We start from the raw sequence: 23,204 nt of genomic DNA on the forward strand, positions 1-23,204 counted from the left end.
TTTGCCATCAACTCATCCTTGGAGTCAGGATTGATCTGGATGAATCACTTAATACTTTCAGAGAGCAGATGTCCATGTATAATGGTGCTTCTATAAGAGCATCTATAACTCAATCAGGAGAAAGAATTCACTACTGTATTATAAACAATATACTTTTTACACACAGGTTTTTTTTTGTTTTGTTTGAAGTCTAAATATTACCAAAAGCATTTATTTAAAATGGTGTATGGAATAAATCCACTTCCTGTTTTTGGAAGAAAACTGATCAGCGATGAGGTTGAAGTCAGGGGGAAGTGGGAGCTCAGTGGGAAAGATGTCGTACTTCTGACTGAAAGCTCCAAATCTTAGCACTGTTGAGCTTCCATCCTGAGCAAGACCCTCAACATTGATCTTCTCGTGTGTATAAGTGACATACGATTTGTAACATATGGCAGGACAAGGCTACACGCACAGTCACAGGGGGAGCACCAGCCTTCATAGGTCAGTGTGCCAAAAGACAACTGGTACTGTTCTTCACCACGTCTGCTACTCTGACCACATGTGCACCCGGTCACCAAACTCTCCTCACACGTTAGTTTCACCCACCATCCTCACCAGATTTGGCTCTTGCAGACTTCACCCTCTTCCCAAAGATGAAGATCCGGCTCAAATGTGGCCACATTGCCGAGATCCAGGGGGAATCACAGAAGGTGATGGTGTTTAAACGTAGATAAATAAAGTACTTTGTCAGTCTGGAAACCTTTTGATACCACCACCTATATGAGGTGGAATATTGTGAAACCTCTTTAAAACAGGGGAGTTCATGTTCCAGCTTACATGATGGTAAGACATAAGCCAGCATTCTCTTACCAGCCTCCAGAAACCAATCAGGCATAACATTGACATCATAGATTTATTTTGAATAATTGTTCAAAATATAATGTTATGGCATTGTTTAGAGGGCCGTTTCAAATGCGGCCTTAGTTTGGGGACCCCTGCTATAGAACTTGAAGGATTGCATTATTAAAAACCTGCGACTTAATGACAGAAAATGAATCTATCAGCATTTCGGTTTTATTTGTAGAGCACTTTTAAGAGTAGAGATTCTCCCAAAGGAGCTTTATCGGATAAATTTTAGCATCATAAACCAGTCCCTATAGGTTCATCTCTAATGAGTGGCATGGGGGAAAAACTCCCCGTGACGGTATCAGGGCATAACCTTGAAAGGAATGAGACTCAAAAGGAAAACCCATCTGGGTGAGTTTCAATGTCTGTTCATTATGGTTTTTTTTTAATGTTATGAGAATTTTACCTTCTTACCCTTGAACCCTCCTTTTTAAAGCTGGAAGCGGGACACGTGGACAAAAACGACACGATTGCAAGGTGTTATCTTTATTCTTCTGCTTCATAAGAGACAACAGATACAAAATACAGTACATCTCTACCCTGGATGGAATTCGTGGCATGTTTCATAATCTGCCGGTTTTCAATTCTCAATATGTACAGCTCCGAAAAAAAAAAGAAAAAGTCCACATTTACAGTTCACATGCTCGTTTTATAATACACACTGCATAAATTATGTGCCTAATGTGAGAAATTACCGTCGCCTGTGGTCGCACCTGCCACGGATTGAAACATGAGGCGTGCAACCTTTCTGCTTTTAACGGATTAAAAGCACCGCACGCGATCGAGGTCTAACAAACGTTATTGAATTACAGCAGCAGGAAAATTGGGCGGCATCATTTCCCCTCTGGTAGCGGAGGGATGAAGTCGTCTTTACGCTCGACTGATTTCCGGCAAAGCGTTCGCTCGGGGTCGAAGGTCAGAATGGCCCAGGTTTGTAAATAGTTAGAATCCACCTAACATTGTTTATCCTTCGAAACGAGCTTCGTTGCTTCCTCGCCTGTTCTTTGAGCTCTTGTTATATACACGATTAGTCGGAATCGTTTGCGCATCCCTGGCCCTGCGCGTTACCTTAGCTTGCGATCGAATTCTAATTCTCTAACCTAAAAACGTTAATAATGAAATTCAGACGCCCGTCCCGGCTCTCTACATGGCTGATTTGCTGTACATGTGTGCGATCTGCTCGCTGAAGACGCGACGCAGGTCCCCCCGCTTGCTTTTCAGGGTGGGAGTGAGAAGGCCGTTGCTGATGCTGAACATCTCGGGATGCAGATACAAATCCTTCACCTGGGGAGGGAAAAAAAAAAAGACATGACGATGAAAACGTGAGATCGGTGTGTGAGGTGCGTCCTGAGAGTCACATAGAATACAGATTAACATGGCAGAGGTAGAGCTGTAACTTCCTGCAGACACAACAGGAAAAAGAACATCTGCACTACAAAGGCGTGTGTGTGTGTGTGAAAGGACCATGTGTCAGAAGTCAGAAGGAAGTTGATTTGCTGTCTGAACCAAAGATTTAAAAGAGTCTTGAAATTAAGATTTGAAATCTTATGAGGAAATAAGAAAGCCTTTGTGTAGACTGTGTGTGTGTGTGTGTGTGTGTGTGTGTGTGTGTGTGTGTGTGTGTGTGTGTGTGTGTGTGTGTGTGTGTGTGTTGTACCTGCTCAAAAGACTTCAGTCCTGCTTCCTTCCCCACTGAGTTCATGTCCTCCAGCACTGCTTTCTTCATGTCCTGCAGGAAACAGCACACTGCTACAGCATCTCTAACCTCTATATCTGAGTATGTTCATTATGAAGAACATACTAGTATTAAATTACAAAACCTTACACACACACACACACACACACACACACACACACAACCAAATGTTATAACTCACAGGATTCTGACAGAGCTCTTCATACGATCCCACAATTCCTCTCTCTTTTGCCCAGTTCACAAAGACTTCTGGGTCTGGGACAACGATACCTATCAAGTGAGACTGACACACCACACACACACCACACACACACCACACACACACACACACACACACACACACACACACACACACACACACACACACACACACACACACACACACACACACACACACACACACACACACACACATAAATGAGGAGTCTAACACACTTATGCTGACTCCATGGAATTCTGAGTCGGTATGCAGAGTCGTTATAAGTGTGTGTGTTACCTGTAGACTGTCTCCATGCACAAACACCTGCAGCACTGGAACACAACGCATGTAGACATTCTCAATCTTCTCGGGAGCGATATATTCTCCCTGAGAGAGTTTAAAGATGTTCTTCTTTCGGTCGACGATGCAAAGAGTCCCGTTCTAACACACACACACACACACACACACACACACACATAAATGACAGGTCTTTTTTCCCCAATTATTGCACCCAAATAATACAATAATAACACCTTATTCAGTTAAGGTTCAGAAATTAGAGTTTAGATTTTAGTAGTATTTCCTCATGCCTGGAATTTTCAACTTGGATAACTATATTGTTTGAGCTATTGTTTGCATTTAATATGTATATATAATCTGCCTGTTTAAAAAAAAACCCAAACCCCAAAATAAAAAAAAAAAAAAAAAATCACACACTAACATTTAATTGGACCGCATTTAGCTTTGATTACGGCGTGCGTTCGCCGTGGCATCGCTTCAATGAGCTTCTGCAATGTCCCAACATCTATTCTCGTCCAGAGTTGCGAAAATTTACCAAGATTTTGTATTATTGATGGGAGAGTCGGAACCACTGCCAAGTCTTCTCCAGCACATCCAGAAGATTCTCAATGGGGTTAAGGTCTGGACTCTGTGGTGGCTAATTTGAGCCAGATGAATTCTGGGATTTTCATTTTCGAATTCGTGCCATCGGGGAAGAAAAAAATTCATTGAATGAATCAAAACCTGACCATCTGCAGCAACCCCAGATCACAGCACTGCCCCCACAGGCTTGTACAGTAGGCACTAGGCATGATAGGTGCATCAGTTCATCCTCCTCTCTTCTTACACTGATGCGCCCATCACTCTGGAACAGGATAAATCTGAACTCCACAGACCACATGACTTTCTTCCATTGCTCCAGAATCCAATCTTTATGCTCCCTAACAAACTTTTCTGATTAAACTCACTGATAAGTGAGTTCCCTTCCCATTGTGCGTGAGGAAATGCTCTTACTTTCACTGTTAAACATGGCTTTGATTCCCACTGTTTTTTTTCCTTACGATTCGATTTTACCAAACGTGTGATTATTCGAGATTTTTTTTCCGACCACATTTCTTCCTCAAAGATAATTCCCCATTATCCTTCCAGTTTTCAATAATGCGTTGGACAGGTCAGTACTTTCAGTGATCTCCTCTTTTTTTTTTTTTTTTTTTTTGATGCTTGACAATAATTTGACCCTTTTTAAACAGATGAACATCTTTTCCTCGGACACGGGACGTGTCTTCCGATATGGTTGTTTAAGAAATAAGAAGCTGCTCACCGCATCGTTTAGGGTTAAAGAACAGGTTGCCAGTTGAAACATAATCCATGCCGTAATTATCCAATGGGAGGCTCTTATATATTTTCTTCGTTAATTCAGGTGGGGATGTTTGATTTGATTTGACTTTTGTTTTAGATGGGCAGAGTATAATAAAGTATAAAACAAGTTTAATCATTTTATCATATTACTTTTGTTTCTTATAATTAAATAATAAATACTTTTTATGTGCTAATATTAGACAGACGGGCCGAGTCACGAACAATCGCTGTGTGAATCCTTGACTCACCGGCAGCCACTGTCCCACATCCCCCGTGTGGAGCCATCCATCACTGTCCAGAGCCTCGGCCGTCCTCTCCTTGTCCCTCAGGTAACCCTGAAATACACTGGGACCGCGGATACAGATCTAACACACAAGCACACACGCAGAGTTACACCAAAACAGTAGCATTGTGCAGATTAGTATACATTTGATCATTTCTATTTCGCTTCAATCCACAGAAGTGAATGTGTGTGTTACCTCTCCTTGTCCGTTCTTGGCATAATAGTTCATGTCTGGAATGTCCATCAGTTTCACCATGGAGCAGGGAAGAGGAGCACCGACGTGGCCTGAGACACAATTTAGAATTGCAGCACTGAAATTGACACAATTATCCGACATGTACTCGAGTTAGGCGAGTGTTTGCTCAGTTAGACTTCTATTAAACCCTAAGACCGGCTTCTAGAACTGATATCATGGTGGAATTCCTTTTCGAGGAAAATGGTGCGTCTTGAAACAAATCACTGTCTGAATTCCACATTCGACATTTGTGTATACGTTTTATTCTGACTGGAGGTCGTCATTATGTGCTCATTAAAAGTGTGTTACCTGCGCTCCAGTCTCCGGGCATAGAGAACGTACAGCCGGCCGTGCACTCGGTCTGACCGTAGCCTTCAAATATCTACACACACACACACACACACACACACACACACACACACACACACACAGATGCATGTTCATTAAGACTCCATCTCTGACACGAACGAACTCTCCCACCTACAGTAGGGTGCGAGCATTCAAGAGAGCACAATATTCAACTAGATTTTATATGATGTGATATAAAGCAGGGATTTAAACACACAAACTTCCCCAACTATAATAACTAACAACTAACAGCCTTCATCACTCCGTGCTCATGCAGGACGTCATTAACATGCTGTAGCTTGGTGGTTAAGACCATGAGAAGGTCGTGAGGTTCAGATCCCGGCGCTATGAAAGCTGCTGGGCCCCCGAGCAAGGAGTTTAACCCCCGACCGCTCTGGGTAAGGGCGTCTGCCAAAACGCCATAAATCTGAATGTAAACGGTTTCATCCCTTGACTGGAAACCAAGGCTATTAAAGTCCAGGTGTTCCGGGATGCGTGGGAACTCGATTTCTGTTTATTTCCTTTCATTTCTTTCCCCTCACAACCTCCTTCATCCTGGATGTATATTTGATTTAAACGATGGCACGTAACTCACTTGTGTCCATTTGACACTTCTGCATTTCCTCCTGCTTTCAAATTCAATTACAAACTTTTTTTGTTCTATTAGTGCAGAATGGTGTAATCCGGTTTGAGAAATATAATTACGGCAAATGATATTAGTTGAATTTATTTATTTATTTTATTTTCTAGGGAGTGCTCTGACCAGGCAGCCAAGGGCAGCTCGGAGGAAGGACAGCACTGTGGGCGAAATGGGAGCCGAAGCTGTCAGGATGAAGCGCAGGTTTCCTCCCAGATTAGCCTAGAGAGAGAGAGAGAGAGAGAGAGGGAGAGAGAGCGAGAAAGAGAGAGAAAGAGAAAGGGACAGTTATTACCCTTATACATGTTCGAAACATGATCTAAAATAACCCCAAAAAAAGCTTCAGCTTTAATCAGCTTAAATTTTTTCCAGCAAAGTAAAGAAATGAGCAAGAAATTCATTGCTGTCTCTATAATATAAATATATTAGATATAGATATTATATTATACTGTTATACTATTTATTGTGAGATTTTATATATATATATATATATATATATATATATATATATATATATATATATATATATATATATATATATATATACACATCATGCAAAGCCACACGTCCTATTCATCATGTTCATATTTTTGTCTGCTTGTCAGGACCATACAAATTTGTTTATCTTGTATTTAAAGTAAGTTAAAATTGGGTGTTTTGAGTCCAATCCTCTAATACTGACCACTGGATGTTCAACATGGCACCTCATGGTAAAGATTGGTAATATCTAACTAATGGTAAAAATGGATTTGAGAATTAGAATTGTTGCTCAAAGAGGCCGAGGCTATAAGAAGATCATTAACACCCTGAAACTAAATGCATAAATGTTTTTTTTTAAAAAGCTGACAAACTTTTTCTGCAAAATCTTGTTTTAAAAACATTATAACATAATTACAATGGTATAATTATAATGTGATTATAATTGTTATTTAAAAAAAAAAAAAAAAAAAAAAACAGCTCATAGTAATCATTTTTTTTAAACAATAATTTTAATTCTAATAAGTAATAATTTTTTATAGTGATGAAGATTTTACATAATATTATTTGGTTTAAAAGAGGCAGATGAATAGAGAATAGAGTATAGTATGGAGATGGATGATCCACTATGGCGCCCCCTAATGGGAGCAACCGAATCCACGAGCGCTACCTGTATCTTGTTGAAGACCAGTCTGTCCCACACGCTGTCATTCCGGACGATTCCGCTGCTCAGCTCAGCCTGTTTCCTGCTCACGGCGTAGTGTAGGACGGCCCTCTTCAACACGGATGTCACCGAACCCTGGATCTACACACACACACCAGAATAGCTCAAACCCACTTACTCTGAACACAAGATAAAGTTTTGTGTCTCATAAGTTATAATAATGATCATTTCAAGCCAATAGCGATAGTAAAAAAAAATTAAATTGAAATATCATCAGTGTCTGATGATATTTCATGTATCATGTATAGTTGTTTACAGTGTTGAAGAATTGGATTCTAATGCTAAACATGGCCAGTTCCACAACTTCTGTGTCAAATACTCTCCTTTTTCCAGCTCTGTATAAGTCTCAGAAGGTTTTTTTTCGAGCATGGTCCTTTATGACGTCATGAAGGGCGAAAGTACACCCACCACCGTGCTTCATTCGGTTAGGGAAGTCGTCAGCGGTGCTGCACGTGTCTCGCTCGAGAAGAACGTCTCTGAAGTACAGTAGTTTTGGATATAAGGGAAGGAGAACCATCTAACCATCTAGACATGTCCTGCTGTAGTCGTCGTCGCTGCTGTTGTTCTCGATGTTTAGTTTCAGACTCGGGATCTGATTATGGATCAGATATGTGTACTGGCTGGAATTGAATTGTTAGCCGCAGTTCATTTACGAGTTCACATGTTCCTGTTTCATTTATAGCGATGTCACAGATTGCAGGCGCAAGGCGACTCTTTAGCTCCGCCCACACCACACCTCCCCTCCAGGAGAGAAACGTAAAGCTGGACAGTTCCTTTCAATCTTTCATGAATACCAGACTTTTTGAAGCACAATTTATTTTACATCAGATTCACACCCCAACGTATAAGTGGAATGTTAAATACTTTAACATATACATTAAAAATTGTATATTCGTAAAATGGTAATATTCGAATAACGAGTGCAAAACGCAGCCCGGAAAAGTTCGAGATGCTAAAATCTGTCTGGCCCATATAGGAACAGATATTAGGACCATCCTACTACAAAAAAATTCATTCAAGCACTTTTGAGGACCTATATTTGTTTTTGTATAGGTAAGTACTAAAATGTGTGATATTCAAGAAGCATGGAAACCCTGTAAAGATATAAAGGACTCAATACTTCCCCTTTACTGAAAAGCCTGTCTTTACACTCCATGATTAAAGAACAGGCCTTTATTTTAGAGACTGATTCTCACCTTATCATAGATGCGGTTGAGTAGGCGGGGCACCACAGGAAAGAAGGTAGGCTTCAGGGTTTTGATGTCATCCATGAGCAGTGCTATGTCGCCCTGGTAGAAGCCCACTCTCGCTCCGTGGCAGAACATGGACACCTAAAGAAAAAAAAAGCAGCATAATCAGAGGAGTTTGGAGACACGTGCAGATGAGACGTGGTGTTATGGATGTTGGATTTAAAACACCCTAGCGGTTTGGTCTCATGTTGATTCTAAGGCTGTAATAACAAAGTCATAAAATAGATGACAAGCAATAACATCTATAGCTTATTTTCTGCTACAGATATATAACTGCTTTATCTACCGACTCTGTAAGCCTTTAAATCTGAGCCCTGATGGTAACTAATGACGAAGACTTTCACCTGGATCATGCGTTCAAACATGTGAGCGAGGGGCAGGTACGAGATCGACACGTCCTCCTGGCGGATTTCGAAAAAGCCCTGAAAATAAAAAAGAGGAAAAATAAAGAAACGAATCCTCGTCACCTGGTACAGAAATCTGGCACAGATCATCAGCCGCATGAAATATTACCAGCATTACGTTTTAAGTGGGTAATTAAGTCGGCGGTTCCAGTGACGGTTCGATGTGCAATTTGTCTTCTGAGCCGCGGATTTAAGGAGGAGGTTTAGAATTTACCGGGTGATGGAACACGCCATTTATTTACTACAAGATCCACGCGAGAGACGGGAGAAGAGCGGTTATACGTCCCGCGGGAAATAAACTGATACTAACGAAGAGAGGCAGCGATAAATAAGACAAATGGGAGAGGATACAAACCCACGCCCACTACAATCCAAGGTTTGTGCATTTTTATAGTTTTTTTTTTTTTTTTTTTACCACTGATATTGGAGGAGAACTTGTGTGTGTGTGTTTGGGGTTAGACCATACAATGTCCATGAAGCATCTTGTGTCTTTGGTGCACTTTTCTGGATGCAAGCTTCAGAATATTGAAGGCTGCGTTCGGATTGGCTGTCCATTCTCCACTGTGGGCTGGTTTTCAGTGCAATTTTTCAATTAGATGAATATTTCAATTAACTCGTTACCTTTACATTGACCTTATCCAGAGTAACTTACAACTGATTCAAGATTCAAGATTTCACACATACACTATATGAACAAAAGCATTTTGACACCTGACCATTCCTGGTTCTTCTCCAAACTGTTACCACAAAGCTGGAGGCACACAATTGTATTGGACGTCTTTGGAATGTGGTATATGAACATTTTTGCTTGGAAAACCCAAACCTGTTCGAGCATTGTAATGTTCCTGTGCACAAAGTTTGGAGTTACATGCTTTGGAGAGGAAGATCTTGAGTGGCCTGCTACAGGGCTCTGATCCTAACCCTACTGAACACCTTTGGGGTGACTTGGAACTGAATGCACACCAGGCCTCCTCACCTCACCTTCATCAGTGCCTGCCTTCATTCTGCATCTTCGCAGAAGAGTGGAGAAAATCATAAGAGCAAATTGGGACTAAATGTGGAACACGATGCTCAAAAATCACATACCGTACTTATGACCAGGTGTCCGCAAACTTTTTGCTAAGATTTTACTGATACCGATAGCTAGGTTGGATCGTTGCCGATAACCAATTAATCAATAGTTTTTAAAAGTTTGATACTGGATTAAAAACCTTCAAACACAACAGTCCATGTAAAATAGTACTGGACTTTATTACAAAAATCTAATCATGAATATGTGCAAAACAGATAGAAATAAATACATCTGAATAAATGATTAATTAATATAGCGCTCTCCATGCAGCGCACATGCGTGTCTCGCGTGTAAAAACAAACATATAATTCCCCACTAGAGGCCGCTCTCGTAATGACAGTTGACCGGAGGCCAGAAAAACCATGGTATGGATTTTTGCCGAAATGCTGATTAATCTCCAAAACCGATCAAATGGTCGATCTCAAGAGAATCCACCTTACAAAGCAGTGAAATGTAAACCTGATTGCTCCAAAAAATTAAGCGTTAGATAAAATATAAAATAAGAGCAAATACAGGAAAATAAAATAAAATATACAAGATAATAATAAAGTGGTAGTTAAGATTTTAACTTGTGACCTTCAGAGCCAAAGTCTAACATCTTAACCACTGAGCTACAACCTCTTTAGATTATAAAGACCTCAAGACTCATAACTTTATACCTCCTTCTCAAATGTACTCCTTAAGGTTTTAACGTTATTGTGATGTCTGGGATGAAAAAGAAGAAAAAAGGTACCGTTTTATGGTTAAAAAGAAAAAAAGTGTAAGAGTGTGACTGACCTCTAGAATCTTAATGACAGAGGAGGTGTTGGAGGTGATGTTGCCATGTGTGATCATGGCTCCTTTGGGCTTTCCTGCATGAACAGGAAGAGAAAGAGTTAACACAGGAAGTAGTTTGCTCCTCCATAAATAAATACGTACCGAATACGAGACATGGAAAGTTTTGATTATTAGCTGAGGGACCATCAGGGTGGTGAGGAAACTGTACCTGTAGTTCCGCTGGTGAAACAGACCACAGCCAGGTCCTGAGGCTGAGGAGGCTACGACAAACATACCAATAACTTTCAGTTATTCGTTTAGATAATATGAGCAGTGTGTGTGGATTCTATGCAAAAATATCTAAACCAGGAACTTTGATCTGAAAATGCCTTTGGAGTAAAGAATGTAATTCAGAAGATGATTCAGAGCCCACTTACTACTGGAGGCTGGATATTTTCTCTGCCCACCTCCTGCAGGAAAATACACACATTGCTATAACAGTATGGTAACTGAATGAAGCAGTCATTATTAACAGCACTGTTTTCTGACCATGAGCTGTTCAAGCTGCAGGATCTCCACACCACACTTTCTCCCTCTCTCCACCAGGGCGGCGCTCACGGGGTTAAAGATCACCAGGCAGGACAGAGTCGGAGTCACGCCGTTCTCCTTATTCACCAACAGAGACTCGGCTTTCTCCTCCTTATCGCAGACCACCAGGGAGATCTCCACTGGGTGGGAGAGAGAGAGAGAGAGAGAGAGAGAGAGAGAGAGAGAGATTGATTAAACTTTATTTACATTTTCAGTGTCAGAATATTGATGTTTTGGTGGTAAGATATACCACGTGCATTCACAATATTATATATTAGAGGTCCGCTACTGTTCTCAAGGAAAACCTCACTTTGGGCCACGAGGGGGCGACAAAGTTGCAGCGCAGATAGATAGATAGATAGATAGATAGATAGATAGATAGATAGATAGATAGATAGATAGATAGATAGATAGATAGATAGATAGATAGATAGATAGATAGTTATAATTTTAATAATGATTGTAATAATAATAATACTATACTGTTTCTATGTAGATTATTGTATATACAAGGGGGAATTTCAGTAACTGGACAAAAGGTGCAACAGCAAGTTGTAATATTAATCAAAAAAGAGATAAAGTACAGGATCATATTAATGCCATCAGGTGGATGACCTCAGAGACTGTAGATTAGGGTGCATTGATGGGATTGACTTACCCAGGTTGAGGATGTGCACCATGGCCTCCAGACCCAGTGTGTCATACAGAGGCACTAACGCCATCGAGAAGGTGTAGCAGGCCAATTCTGTAATAACCCACTTTATCCAGTAGGGGGAGACAATGTTCGCATCAGCACTAGTGTCTCGTGTGAGCTTACACACAACACTACACACTTCATACAGATCTTATTCCACTTATTAAGTTCAGATGCTTAGATTCGTGTTGATCTTGGTTTCGTGTACAGTAAATCATCATAACAGTGATGTGTGGATCTCTGGATAATGCCGTAGACATAATTTGAAATGTAAATTGTTACAATTCATTTTTTTTTTACATTTTAGCTGTTGTTGATTAAAAAAAAGGTGGTCTTTAAAAACTAAAGTTTTACTTGGTTATTAACAGAGATCGAGGCACCGATAGTAAAGTGCTGAAACTGTCGGCTAAAATCCAGTTTTTCCGGCTTCCCGGTCCGCTAATATTACGAGAGCGACCACTAGGGGGCGAATAACTGACGCCATGTTCTGTTTGTTTTTATAAATCATAACTATATTTATAATTGTATATATTCATATTTCCTTTAGCAATTTTCATGATTCAGTACTGTTTTTTAAAATTATTTTTGTAATAAAGTTCAGTACTATTTTACGTGTTGTGTTTTTTTTTTTTAAACGTATCGGTTGATGAATTGGGTTATCGCAAAGTACGATCCAACTTAGTTATCATTATCGATAAAATCTATCGGTCGACCTCTAATTATCAGCGTATCCCAATTATTTGTTAGATTCTCCCACCAACCATACGCACAAGCAATTAATTATTAGGCAGTAGAAGGGTTGCATACGTGTGTGTGTGTGTGTGTGTGTGTGTGTGTGTGTGTGTGTTATACCTCTGGCCTGTTCTGAGCGAAGATGCCGATGAACTGTTTAGGAGTAGGCTTGCATCCTTTGGCCAGCAGACCCGAGCCCAGCACCTGAGCCCTCTCTGCCACCTGCAGCAGCACATGAAAGACAATGTTTGAGAAAAAAAAACAAGCTGCAGGGAGACCATCTGGCATGTGAAGAGGAAAAAAAGAAACATGAATCTGGCTTACATAAGCCATAACACCCAATGATTGGTCATAATAGCAGAAAATAACAGAAAAGATGAAGGTGTACAGGAAAAAAAAAGCATCTTGAAGATTTCTTTCTCTGGCTGATGATCCCTCATTTACAACAACATATCAGAATCTTACAACCAGAAGCTTTGGAAGCAGAGGCTTTATGAGTCTTACTCATATACAATGTACAAATTGCGGTTATCATATGATTAGGAGATAAATAACTACGGTCGCATCTCGCTGGCTGAGCTTCAGGTTTTCAGTAATCTAGAAATGCACTATATATTCTGTGTAAATTCATGTCTTTCATTATTATTCATTTTTTCTCGTGTCAACACTGTCAAGCAGATACACCAAAACGCTCATTATCAAGTGCAATTCTGTACAATTGTGATTATTACATTGTTCTACTTTCCAAGCAGATGCTACAGATCCTAAAAACAGAGTTCCAACTTCTCCTAATAGACCATACCTCAGTGTAGGAGATCCACTGGTACGGCTTTGATGGTTTCCTAAAGCCAAGGCACGGACCATCACCTGCCGGACATCACAACATCAGAAGCTGGAACACGTTCACACCCTTTATGCATTTATTTACTTACTTATTTAATTACATTTTTATTTATTTAACTAGTTCATTTACCTACTTATACTTATTTACTTACGTACTTACTTACATACTTATGTATTTAAATACTTATGTACTTACTTACTTACATACTTATGTACTTATTTACTTACTTACTTACATACTTATGTACTTATTTACTTACTTACATACTTATGTACTTATTTACTTATTTTCTTACTTACTTACATACTTATGTACTTATTTTCTTACTTATGTACTTGTTTATGTACGTACTTACATACTTGCGTACTTATATACTTGCCTACTTATGTATTTAAATATTTGCTTACGTATTTACTTATGTGCTTACTTAATTATGTCTTACATATTTATTATATATTTACTTACTTTTGTACTTGCATACTTAAGTATTTATTCACTTACTTAAGCAGGTACTTACATATTAACTTATTTACTTATGTACTTACATACTTACGTGCTTACTTTTGTATTCACTTACTTACTTACTTGCTTACTTATTACTTACATACTTACATCACAGTTCCATTTCAATGTAAATTTTTTTTTACTTAACGCGAGTCTAAATAATTCCTTGAATGCATTGTAATTGTGTCCCCAAACCCCAGTCCTACGGAGTCATTTACACTGACCAGGTTCACACACAGCATTCCCAGATCATCAAGTGAAATCCAAGCCGTCACTAGCTACATTCAGCATCTGCCAAATGGCCTCTTTACCTTCTCTCCTGCACCCGGCTTTATCGTGGAAAGGTCAAATTCTAATACTTTGCCTTTTTCGCTGAGAAGATTTGCCTGTTTATGTGTGTAGTTACTCTTAATAAGAGTGAGTTTTTTTCCTCCAGTTTTTACGACTTGGCTCTGAAAGTAAAAAAAAAATTTCCTGCCAGATGGACGTCTATGACGTTCTGTGAAGTGCAATTTCGTTATTACATTCTCGCCTCGGCTCGTCTGTTTCTGTGTTTTGCGAACTGCGTCCAGGCTGCTCAGTGTCCACCTTACCTGCGATTCTCAGGCCTCTTTGAAACATGTCATACACCGTCTTTGTGTCTTCGTAGTAGAAGTCTAGCAGATTATCGTCCTTTAACAAGGCTGACCGTCTGCAACTGGCGTCTCCCTAAAAATAAAAACTCACACATCAATATATAATAACACAAGTAGCACTGCATACTCTAAAGTTTGGGATTGGATGGTGAATACTTCAGGGTCTATTGACTGGATTCTACTAGGAACCTTTTCTCAGTCAGTATTGCTAATGCTAGAGGCACAAGTGAAGCAGGGAAAAGATGTTGGGTTACTTTTTGTATTGTGAATATAATGAAACAGCACCTCCACAGGTATGGACTGAGCATTCAGGTCGCACGGAGGCCGGATGGATCGAGGTCGGGTCGCCAGCCAGTACGCCGTGAGCGAGGCCACGGCTCCGAGCCCGAGCAGAGATGGAGGGGAGAACGCCAGGGAGGGAAGTAGAGCCCTGAGATCCGCTACTTCAGTGCCTCCTAAATCACCGCTGCTGAGGCGAAAGGAACGCAACCACTCCTGCAACTGCATAGCTAAGAATAGAGAGGGGGGGATGTTACACTGTGTATCCAGAAATCATGTGGAGGATGTTCTAGATGATGGTAGAGGATGATTCTAAACTTTTGAGTTCATCTTTGCTAGATAGACTAAAACTCAAACCTAGAGAAGGTCAAATAAATGGATGATTAGCATCTTGCTATATTGTAATGGTGAAAATACACACCAGTGGTTTAATTTGGTGCCATTTTAAACCCTGTATTTAAATCATTAAAACATTTATAAAGCATGCATTCTTTACAGAAGGGGTCCCCAATTACAGATCATTTGATACCAGGCCATCGAGAAAGAACTAAAGTACAAAGTACAATGCCTTTACCATTAAGATACCAGACCACCAGTTAGTTATTCATGTGACAAAATAACCACCCCCTCCCTTCCCAAAACCGTGCTCTCTCTACTAAATTCATTAAAAACCCCATGACCTGGGATGTCACACCACTTTCAGTTTGCTCCTTCAAAGTGTCTTGCCAACATTCCTGTTTGAGTAGTTGCATCACTGAATGTTCACTGTTTGCTCTGAGGTGTTTCTGGGGTGCAATTCTAAATATATAACGCAATATTTCTTTAGTCATTATTGCATACAACAGTTACATGCCTTGATTTATTGAACTTGTTCATCTTAACACTTACAGCCAATTACACATTGACATGCTGATGCTTATTCTTTCACATTATACACTTTAGAATGTTTAGGACACAATTTTTGAAAGTAATTTATTAGTATTTGTTAATATTCAGACCAACTCTGCATCATTCATGTACAGTACAGACCAAAAGTTTGGACACACCTTCTCATTCAAAGAGTTTTCTTTATTTTCATGACTATGAAAATTGTAGAGTCACACTAAAGGCATCAAGGGCTATTTGACCAAGAAGGAGAGTGATGGGGTGCTGCGCCAGATGACCTGGCCTCCACAGTCACCGGACCTGAACCCAATCGAGATGGTTTAGGGGTGAGCTGGACCGCAGAGTGAAGGCAAAAGGGCCAACAAGTGCCAAGCATCTCTCGGGGAACTCCTTCAAGACTGTTGGAAGACCATTTCAGGTGACTACCTCTTGAAGCTCATCAAGAGAATGCCAAGAGTGTGCAAAGCAGTAATCAAAGCAAAAGGTGGCTACTTTGAAGAACCTACAATATGAGATTTTTCAGTTGTTTCACACTTTTTTGTTATGTATATAATTCCATATATAATTCCACATGTGTTCATTCATAGTTTTGATGCTTTCAGTGTGAATCTACAATTTTCATAGTCATGAAAATAAAGAAAACTCTTTGAATGAGAAGGTGTGTCCAAACTTTTGGTCTGTACTGTACGTCTGCACATTGAAGCTTGTATTAACCTATTATCTGTAGAATCTCCTATTTAGAAATGCTGCTTTTCTGTAAAAGTGTCTTCTCCAGACACGAAAATGTGTTGGGATTAATTGAGGAGTATTCTTACATTTTTTTGTTTTCTTTTCTATTTAAAAGTTAGTTTTCGTTTCCCGTGTTGGACTCTTATATACGATTTCATAACATAAATATTGATGCGTACAGGCAGGCAGACAGCTGCAGACCCCCAAGCACTGTTAGACGGCTCTGAGGAAATGATGCTGATTGGCCGAATTGGAACAGGCGTTTGGGTTACTCTCGGGCGATTTCTTTGGGCTGACAGAAAAGCCACACATTCTCTTACACACACACACACACACACACACACACAGTGTGAGTTCACGCTGACATGTCGATAGATTGTGCCAGGAAAGAAAAGAAGCAAAGTGGAAGTAAGGAAACAATTAACAACAGAGAGTGAAAGAGGGAGAGGGAGAGAAAGAGACAGAGAGAAGAAAGAAAGATAGAGAGAAGGTGACAGAGGGCAACATAGAAAGAGAGAAATAGATCGCAGGAGATGGGGGTAAAGGAGAAAGAGAGAGAGAGGGAGAGGTAGAGAGATAGAAGGAGACAGAGGGCAAAGTAGAAAGAGAGCGAGACAGAGAGACTTGGTGGTATGATGGGGTGAGTGGGAGGTTCCAGCATCACTCCATAAACGTTTGTGTCTGTGCCAACGAGTGGATTCCCCAATGACCCCAATGTACACGTGTCTGTCTGTCTGTCTGTCTGTCTGTCTGTATGTGTGTGTATGTGTGTGTGTGTGTGTTTTAGACTTTTGCAAAGATCAAAGGTGTCTTTCATAGAGACGCACATGCAATGTGCCTGGTCAGCACGACAAAATGCATATGTGTGTGTGTGTGTGTGTGTGTGTGTGTGTGTGTGTGTGTGAGAGGGAAAGAGAAATAGTTCAGTCAACGCAATTCCATGAGGAGACCCAAAAAGCGTAACACTGATCAGACTGCAGTGTTTCCTCTCTCTCTCTCTCTCTCTCTCTTTCTCTCTCTCTCTCTCTCTTACCCTTGCTGTGCCATTCAACCCCCTCCTTTCACTTTCTCTCTCTCTTTCTTTCTCTTCTCTCGTCGGCTCCCTCGCTTAGTATTCAACTACACACACCCTCCATTCACCCCACCCCCTGTGTTCACCTCTCACCCACTTCCTACCCTTCTCATCTGAAGAGTGAGGAATAAAAGGTTCACCTCCCTGCTCCTGCTGCTCAGCCTCCACCTCAGAATACCCACACTGCTCTTTCTCTTTCTCTCTCTCACTCTCTTTGTCTCTCTTTCTATCTCTCTCTCTCAACCTGTTACTGCTGGACACTCGGATGTGTGGCCAAAACATATCCAAATGTGTTCCTAAAGTAAATATTTAACACATACAAACTAACCAACAAATCTATAATAATATCAACAATAATATCAACTGAACTTTGCACAAACTTCACTGTGTCTCACTTCTTCTTTCTTTTATTCTCCTATTCTTGAACGTAGAAATTGTGGAAGGAGGCTCCAGTTTCAGCTGAAGCCACAAAAGGTGGAATTTTGAAATATTACATAAGAGATAAATGCAAGTCGCTCTGGATAAGGCCGTACGCTAAATGCCGTAAATGTCTTTAGTGCACGCTGTGTAATCGGTTCAGACGCATATAAATTACAAACTTGTGTCATCATAAGCTTCTTCAAGTAGCGTGTCCCAGCAGTGTCTGTTTTAGTTTTTTGTCTTTTTCCTTTTTTGTTATCCGTCTTTTGTCCGTCCCATCCAAAGACCACAATAGCTCCAGATAAAATAGCTCTTCGAAGTTAGTATCCAAAAATTATTAGACAACATTGACAAGACAGGATTCTTCCATTTCTCTCACGCTCACACGCTCACGCACGGCCTCACGCAGGCCTTTGTTGCGAGGCAGACAGGAGCTATTGTGTGCCTCAGTCTCTCACCCGCTACACAAAAGAGTACTGAGGGACAGGAGCTATTACTCAACCTGCTGATAAATGAACCGGGGCGCATTACAGAAGAAAAGACGAAATAAGAATTCGGCGCGTCCGTCAAGGAGCCGCACACAAAACACGGCACCTGTCGATACTGATAATACGGAGGGAAATAAAGACGCTCAGGGAGCGAGGGGGAAGAGACGCTCTCGCATCTTTCTGTCTTTCCCAGACGACTGCCTGAAGAATCCGTCAATGACGTATTTGTAGCTTAAATACAATACAATCTACTTCTCACAGTGTAGTGGGGAAAATAAATCTCTAACTGTTTCTACTTTGTTTCTGCTTGAAATATGTCCTGCACTGTTTCTAGATGCCCTACTCACATGCCTTTTGACATTAGATAGACATTAGAGAACGCTCAAACAAGCCGATCGGTACGTACCGTACATCTACAAAGTTTGAAGATTACAAACCAGAGCTCAGGGCTTCTTGTGTCTGCTCATGTTCTGAGAGGACTTTTTCGGCAGAAGTGCCTAATCGATTTGTCTCTTGCTTTTCCCCATTGAATGCTGAGTTTTAGGACTTGTTTTACAGATACCAGATTGCCACCACAATAGTCAGGAATAAAGGCATCGATGGGGTTTTTTGGTTTGGGAACAATGAAATTGACATCTTCTGTGAGGATTTTTAGTCTAACCTTGGCCAACATCATATATTGTACAAATTAACAGACAGACAGACAGACAGAGGCCTGTATGTAGTACAACTGCTGGATTTTGTGGGGATCAACACCTAGATGTCAAAGCAATGTCTGTGGGATTTCCTGTGAGGTAACAACCTTCTGCTTTCTTTATGAGCAGGTGTAAAACAAGCCGGAGGTGGAGTTGAGAAAGAACACCACAGCCTGGAGCAGCACCTGGAACCTTCTGCTGATTCATGCCACGATAAGATACGCTCATTAAAAGTATAATCAATCAACAGATCTCTGACTCACATTGTAGATAATTCAGGATACCACTAAAAAACGTCCCTTTTTTTTCCAGATCCTGATGACTAACAGCTGTCAGACTTAGACACAATCATCGCCAGGTGTCTCATCGACGATAATTACCAAAACACTGAGCGTTAATCAAAGGTGATGGTAAGAGACAAAAATAACGGTACACTCTGAAAGCTAGTTTGAAAAGCTGTACTATTTTGAACACAAATGCTGAGGTGGTACAGAGGGTAGCGTAAGGACGCCTCACATCTTTACTCATTCCATCTTGAGGTTGGATTGAAGATTCTTATGTTCTTTCATTTCCACACAGGATTCCTCCGGGTATTTCGGGTTTCCTCCCGTCGCATAAAACACTCAACATGGATGTACTTATGTACCTAAATGTGAATTTGGGTATGTTTCAGGACTAGACTTCATGGTTCTCAAGTGTTTTTACAAGATCTCAACAATGTCTAAGCTGAGAGCTGAAAGAGCAAAACTGGTAAAACTAAAAAAACACGAAAAGCTGGTATTTCCATGTGGACTACGAATATTTCCAAATTTATTCGGTTTTCCGTTATGATCTACGAAAAGTTGATTCGGACCAAATCCAAAACATAAACCTTTCTAGTCTTTCATGTCTGCAATTGTAAAATCAACAAAAGGTCTACCGAATGTACACATACTCTTGTTTTTGTGTAACAGAGCCGCACCCTTTGGGAAGTCTGTTCTTAGCGCACATGAAATAAACATTCCAGAAAGGTGAATACGAGTCGTTTCATCGCTCGTCACCGTGCGCCTTTTTCCCCATCCGTAACATGCCTGAACCTTGCTCGCCAATGTGACCTCGATTCTGAGGTAAAATTGCAAATGTGCTGCCAGTGCAGGAAAAGAGTGGGAATTACCAAGTGCCAAGACACTGAGAAGTGATGACTTCAGAAGAAAAACTGAAAAGTATCTTGAAAAGAACCAATGGGAAACAGAAGAGAGCAAAAAAAATGGGAAGAATGAGTGAAATCCATCCATTTGTTCATCTCTGTAGTGTTTTAGGATTCCTGGGTCCAATCCAAAGACTCACCTTGAATAAGAAAATTGGAAATATAGTTTCACATAGCAAATCCACCTACCGGCATGTTTTGGGATATGAACCTGCAGGAAACCCACATAGACATGGCGAGAGCATGTGATGAGCTCGGGTACGAACCAGGAGGTTTCATTAAATGAAATTTGAATAATCCACAATTATGAAAGTTTTTGGAGTGTATGGAGGTTTTTTCCAGCCCTGAGTCTTTTATTCTACATCCAGTTCTACAACACACCCATCACAGCGAAACGTCTAACTGATTTGGAACTGCAATCAACATCAGCACTACATGACCCGACACGTCTACTACTCCGCCAGTCTCCGTCTCTGCTTCCTCCATTACTAATGTTTACCATCTACAATTTCCTTGTGTTTTTTCCTGAAATACAGACTGATTCATAACCAGATCCCTGTTAGACTTGGAGAAGCTCAGTACACTTACTCAATAGAGTTCACTCGAACATTATATATATATATACACTTGTGTAGTGCATTTACAAAGCGAACAGGATCAGCTGACTCGAAAACTTCTGCATGTACAGCTGCCCAAAATACAAAAGAAGGACGGTTTCTCATCAACGCCTTGGGTGGTTCCATGAAATTCCGGAGAAAGAACGGGCGCTTTGAGGATGGATTGGACTGTAGGAATGTCAACAGTCTGCTACATTGACTCAGGACTTCTTTTCGCTTCTGATCGACATCACTGTACCCCACAACATCGTATATCTGCTATAAATGGACGTTCGGTGCAACCCAGATGAGGATGGGTTTCCTCTTGAGTCTGGTTCCTCTCAAGGTTTCTTCCTTATGCCATCTTGGGGAGTTTTTTCTTGCCACAGTCGCCACCAGCTCGCTCATCAGGGAAAAACTTACTTATAAAGAACAAATTCACTTTTACTCACCACATTTTTTTGTGTGAAGCTGGTTTGAGACAATGTTCATTGTTAAAAGCGCTATACAAATAAAAATTAATTGAAGTTATTGGTTGCCATGCTGTAAAAAGTCATTCATATGATATAATAAGACATGACATGGCATCCCTGCGACGGAAATCCCCCTGGAATATGTGAGATTTAAAGGTTAAAATGGGAATTGTATTGGTTGTAATGGAACCCCGAAGTCTTGCTGTAACCATATGGGATCTTAACTGCTATGGTGTCTAGTGGATACCATTAAAAACCAAATCGATCCCATAATGGTATCTACTGGACAAATTGGGGTCATTCGGCATTCCAGTAGGTTTCTACACTGGTTTCTTTGGTTTGAACATGATTTGATGATGTATATAAAAAACAGTAGTCTGGAAATCATCCGGTAAATTTTTTGTAGTGGAATTTGTAGTGGAAACCATTAGAGCGTTGTGGGATTAATGTTGTTTTTTAATTCTCAGCATATTCTAAAATATCCCACGTGCTCTAGCGCGTTGCAGGAAAAGCGGCTGTTTACCGGAGCGCGTCCACGGGTCACGCGCCGGCACACACACACACACACACACAGAGAAAGAGCGCGCGGCTGAAAAGCGCAAACGTGTTACTTTGTTTAGGTGTGTTTCCAGATTCCGCTTCAAATTTTCTAGTTTAACAAGTGCAGACTGCAGACTCCAGAGTCTCGCCCATGCATGAAGTCCCGGCAAACTCGAACCATGTCAATAAAAATATACTTCAATTTATATCGAGTTAAAGTTCGTGTTGTGTTGAAGTGTTGCAAATACGGAGTAATAAGTTTTCTTACCTGTGCTAGAGTGAAGTTAATGCGCTTCACAGACCTGAAGTTTCTCCAAACAAGTCGGAAAGTAAAGTGAACTGAACTGAGCTCTGTGTCGGACCCTGCACGCGCTCAAATCCGGACCCCCGGCATGACACCGCCCTCGCGCCTCTTTAACTCATGCTACGTCATCAACGCCTCAGCGTAAACAACACGGTAACGTCATAATTATAAAGATAGAGATATTTGCACGTTTTGGATCAGGAATATATATTTGATGTCATTGGTGAACGTTTCAAGAGATTTCCACACTTAAAAAAATATTTATAAATATAAATGTAATTATTTTTTGGAATTTTCATTTGATGGAAGTAATTTCGTTTTTCAAATGTGAACATAACTCCAAGGAGTTGATCAGTGATAATGTAATTACAACATTTATTTAATATACTTATTTTAAACCGTTTACATTAAGACAGACAGACAGACAGACAGACAGACAGACAGACAGACAGACAGACAGACCAACCGAAAGACAGACAGACAGACAGACAGACAGACAGACAGACAGACAGACAGACCGACCGACCGACCGACCGACCGACCGACAGACAGACAGACAGACAGACAGACAGACAGACAGACAGACAGACAGACAGACAGACAGACAGACAGACCGACCGAAAGACAGACAGACAGACAGACAGACAGACAGACAGACAGACAGACAGACAGACAGACAGACAGATAGATAGATAGATAGATAGATAGATAGATAGATAGATCAAATAAACTATTATCAATCTTTTTAGAAAACATTTGACGACTATTATAAATACAGACCTTATATTAATATGGTTTATTTTGTACTTTTTTTGGACTAGCAATTATACTTATGCATATACAATACAAAAACCTCTGCTAATTTAGATTTTTATTAGAATTTGTGACAGAAGAAAACATTTACAGTTCTTACATTTCTTTAAAACATGAATTTGA

The 23,204-nt window shown here is 40.4% G+C and overlaps 1 protein-coding gene and 1 long non-coding RNA gene across 2 annotated transcripts; one reads left to right on the plus strand and one right to left on the minus strand.

Moving 5' to 3' along the window:
• Positions 1–1,355: 1,355 nt before the first annotated feature.
• On the minus strand, positions 1,356–22,515 carry acsl2 (acyl-CoA synthetase long chain family member 2). The gene is made up of 21 exons (XM_083554080.1): positions 22,233–22,515; positions 14,887–15,110; positions 14,560–14,674; positions 13,421–13,485; positions 12,739–12,840; positions 11,851–11,950; positions 11,154–11,332; positions 11,042–11,074; positions 10,834–10,885; positions 10,626–10,699; positions 8,717–8,794; positions 8,319–8,453; positions 7,069–7,203; positions 6,048–6,143; positions 5,246–5,318; positions 4,898–4,986; positions 4,667–4,783; positions 3,078–3,221; positions 2,763–2,864; positions 2,543–2,614; positions 1,356–2,169 (listed from the first exon to the last, which is right to left on the minus strand). Exons 2-21 carry the CDS (start codon positions 15,106–15,108, stop codon positions 2,029–2,031), a joined length of 2,124 nt encoding a protein of 707 aa, XP_083410206.1. The 5' UTR covers positions 15,109–15,110; positions 22,233–22,515; the 3' UTR covers positions 1,356–2,028.
• LOC310733130 lies at positions 19,303–20,263 on the plus strand. Its single transcript, XR_014535632.1, has 4 exons — positions 19,303–19,402; positions 19,482–19,579; positions 19,749–19,831; positions 20,123–20,263. It is a non-coding gene; the product is annotated as an uncharacterized lncRNA (long non-coding RNA).
• Positions 22,516–23,204: the final 689 nt, after the last annotated feature.

Source organism: Silurus aristotelis (genome assembly GCF_946808225.1).
Source record: "Silurus aristotelis genome assembly, chromosome: 11".
Lineage (NCBI taxonomy): Eukaryota > Metazoa > Chordata > Actinopteri > Siluriformes > Siluridae > Silurus > Silurus aristotelis.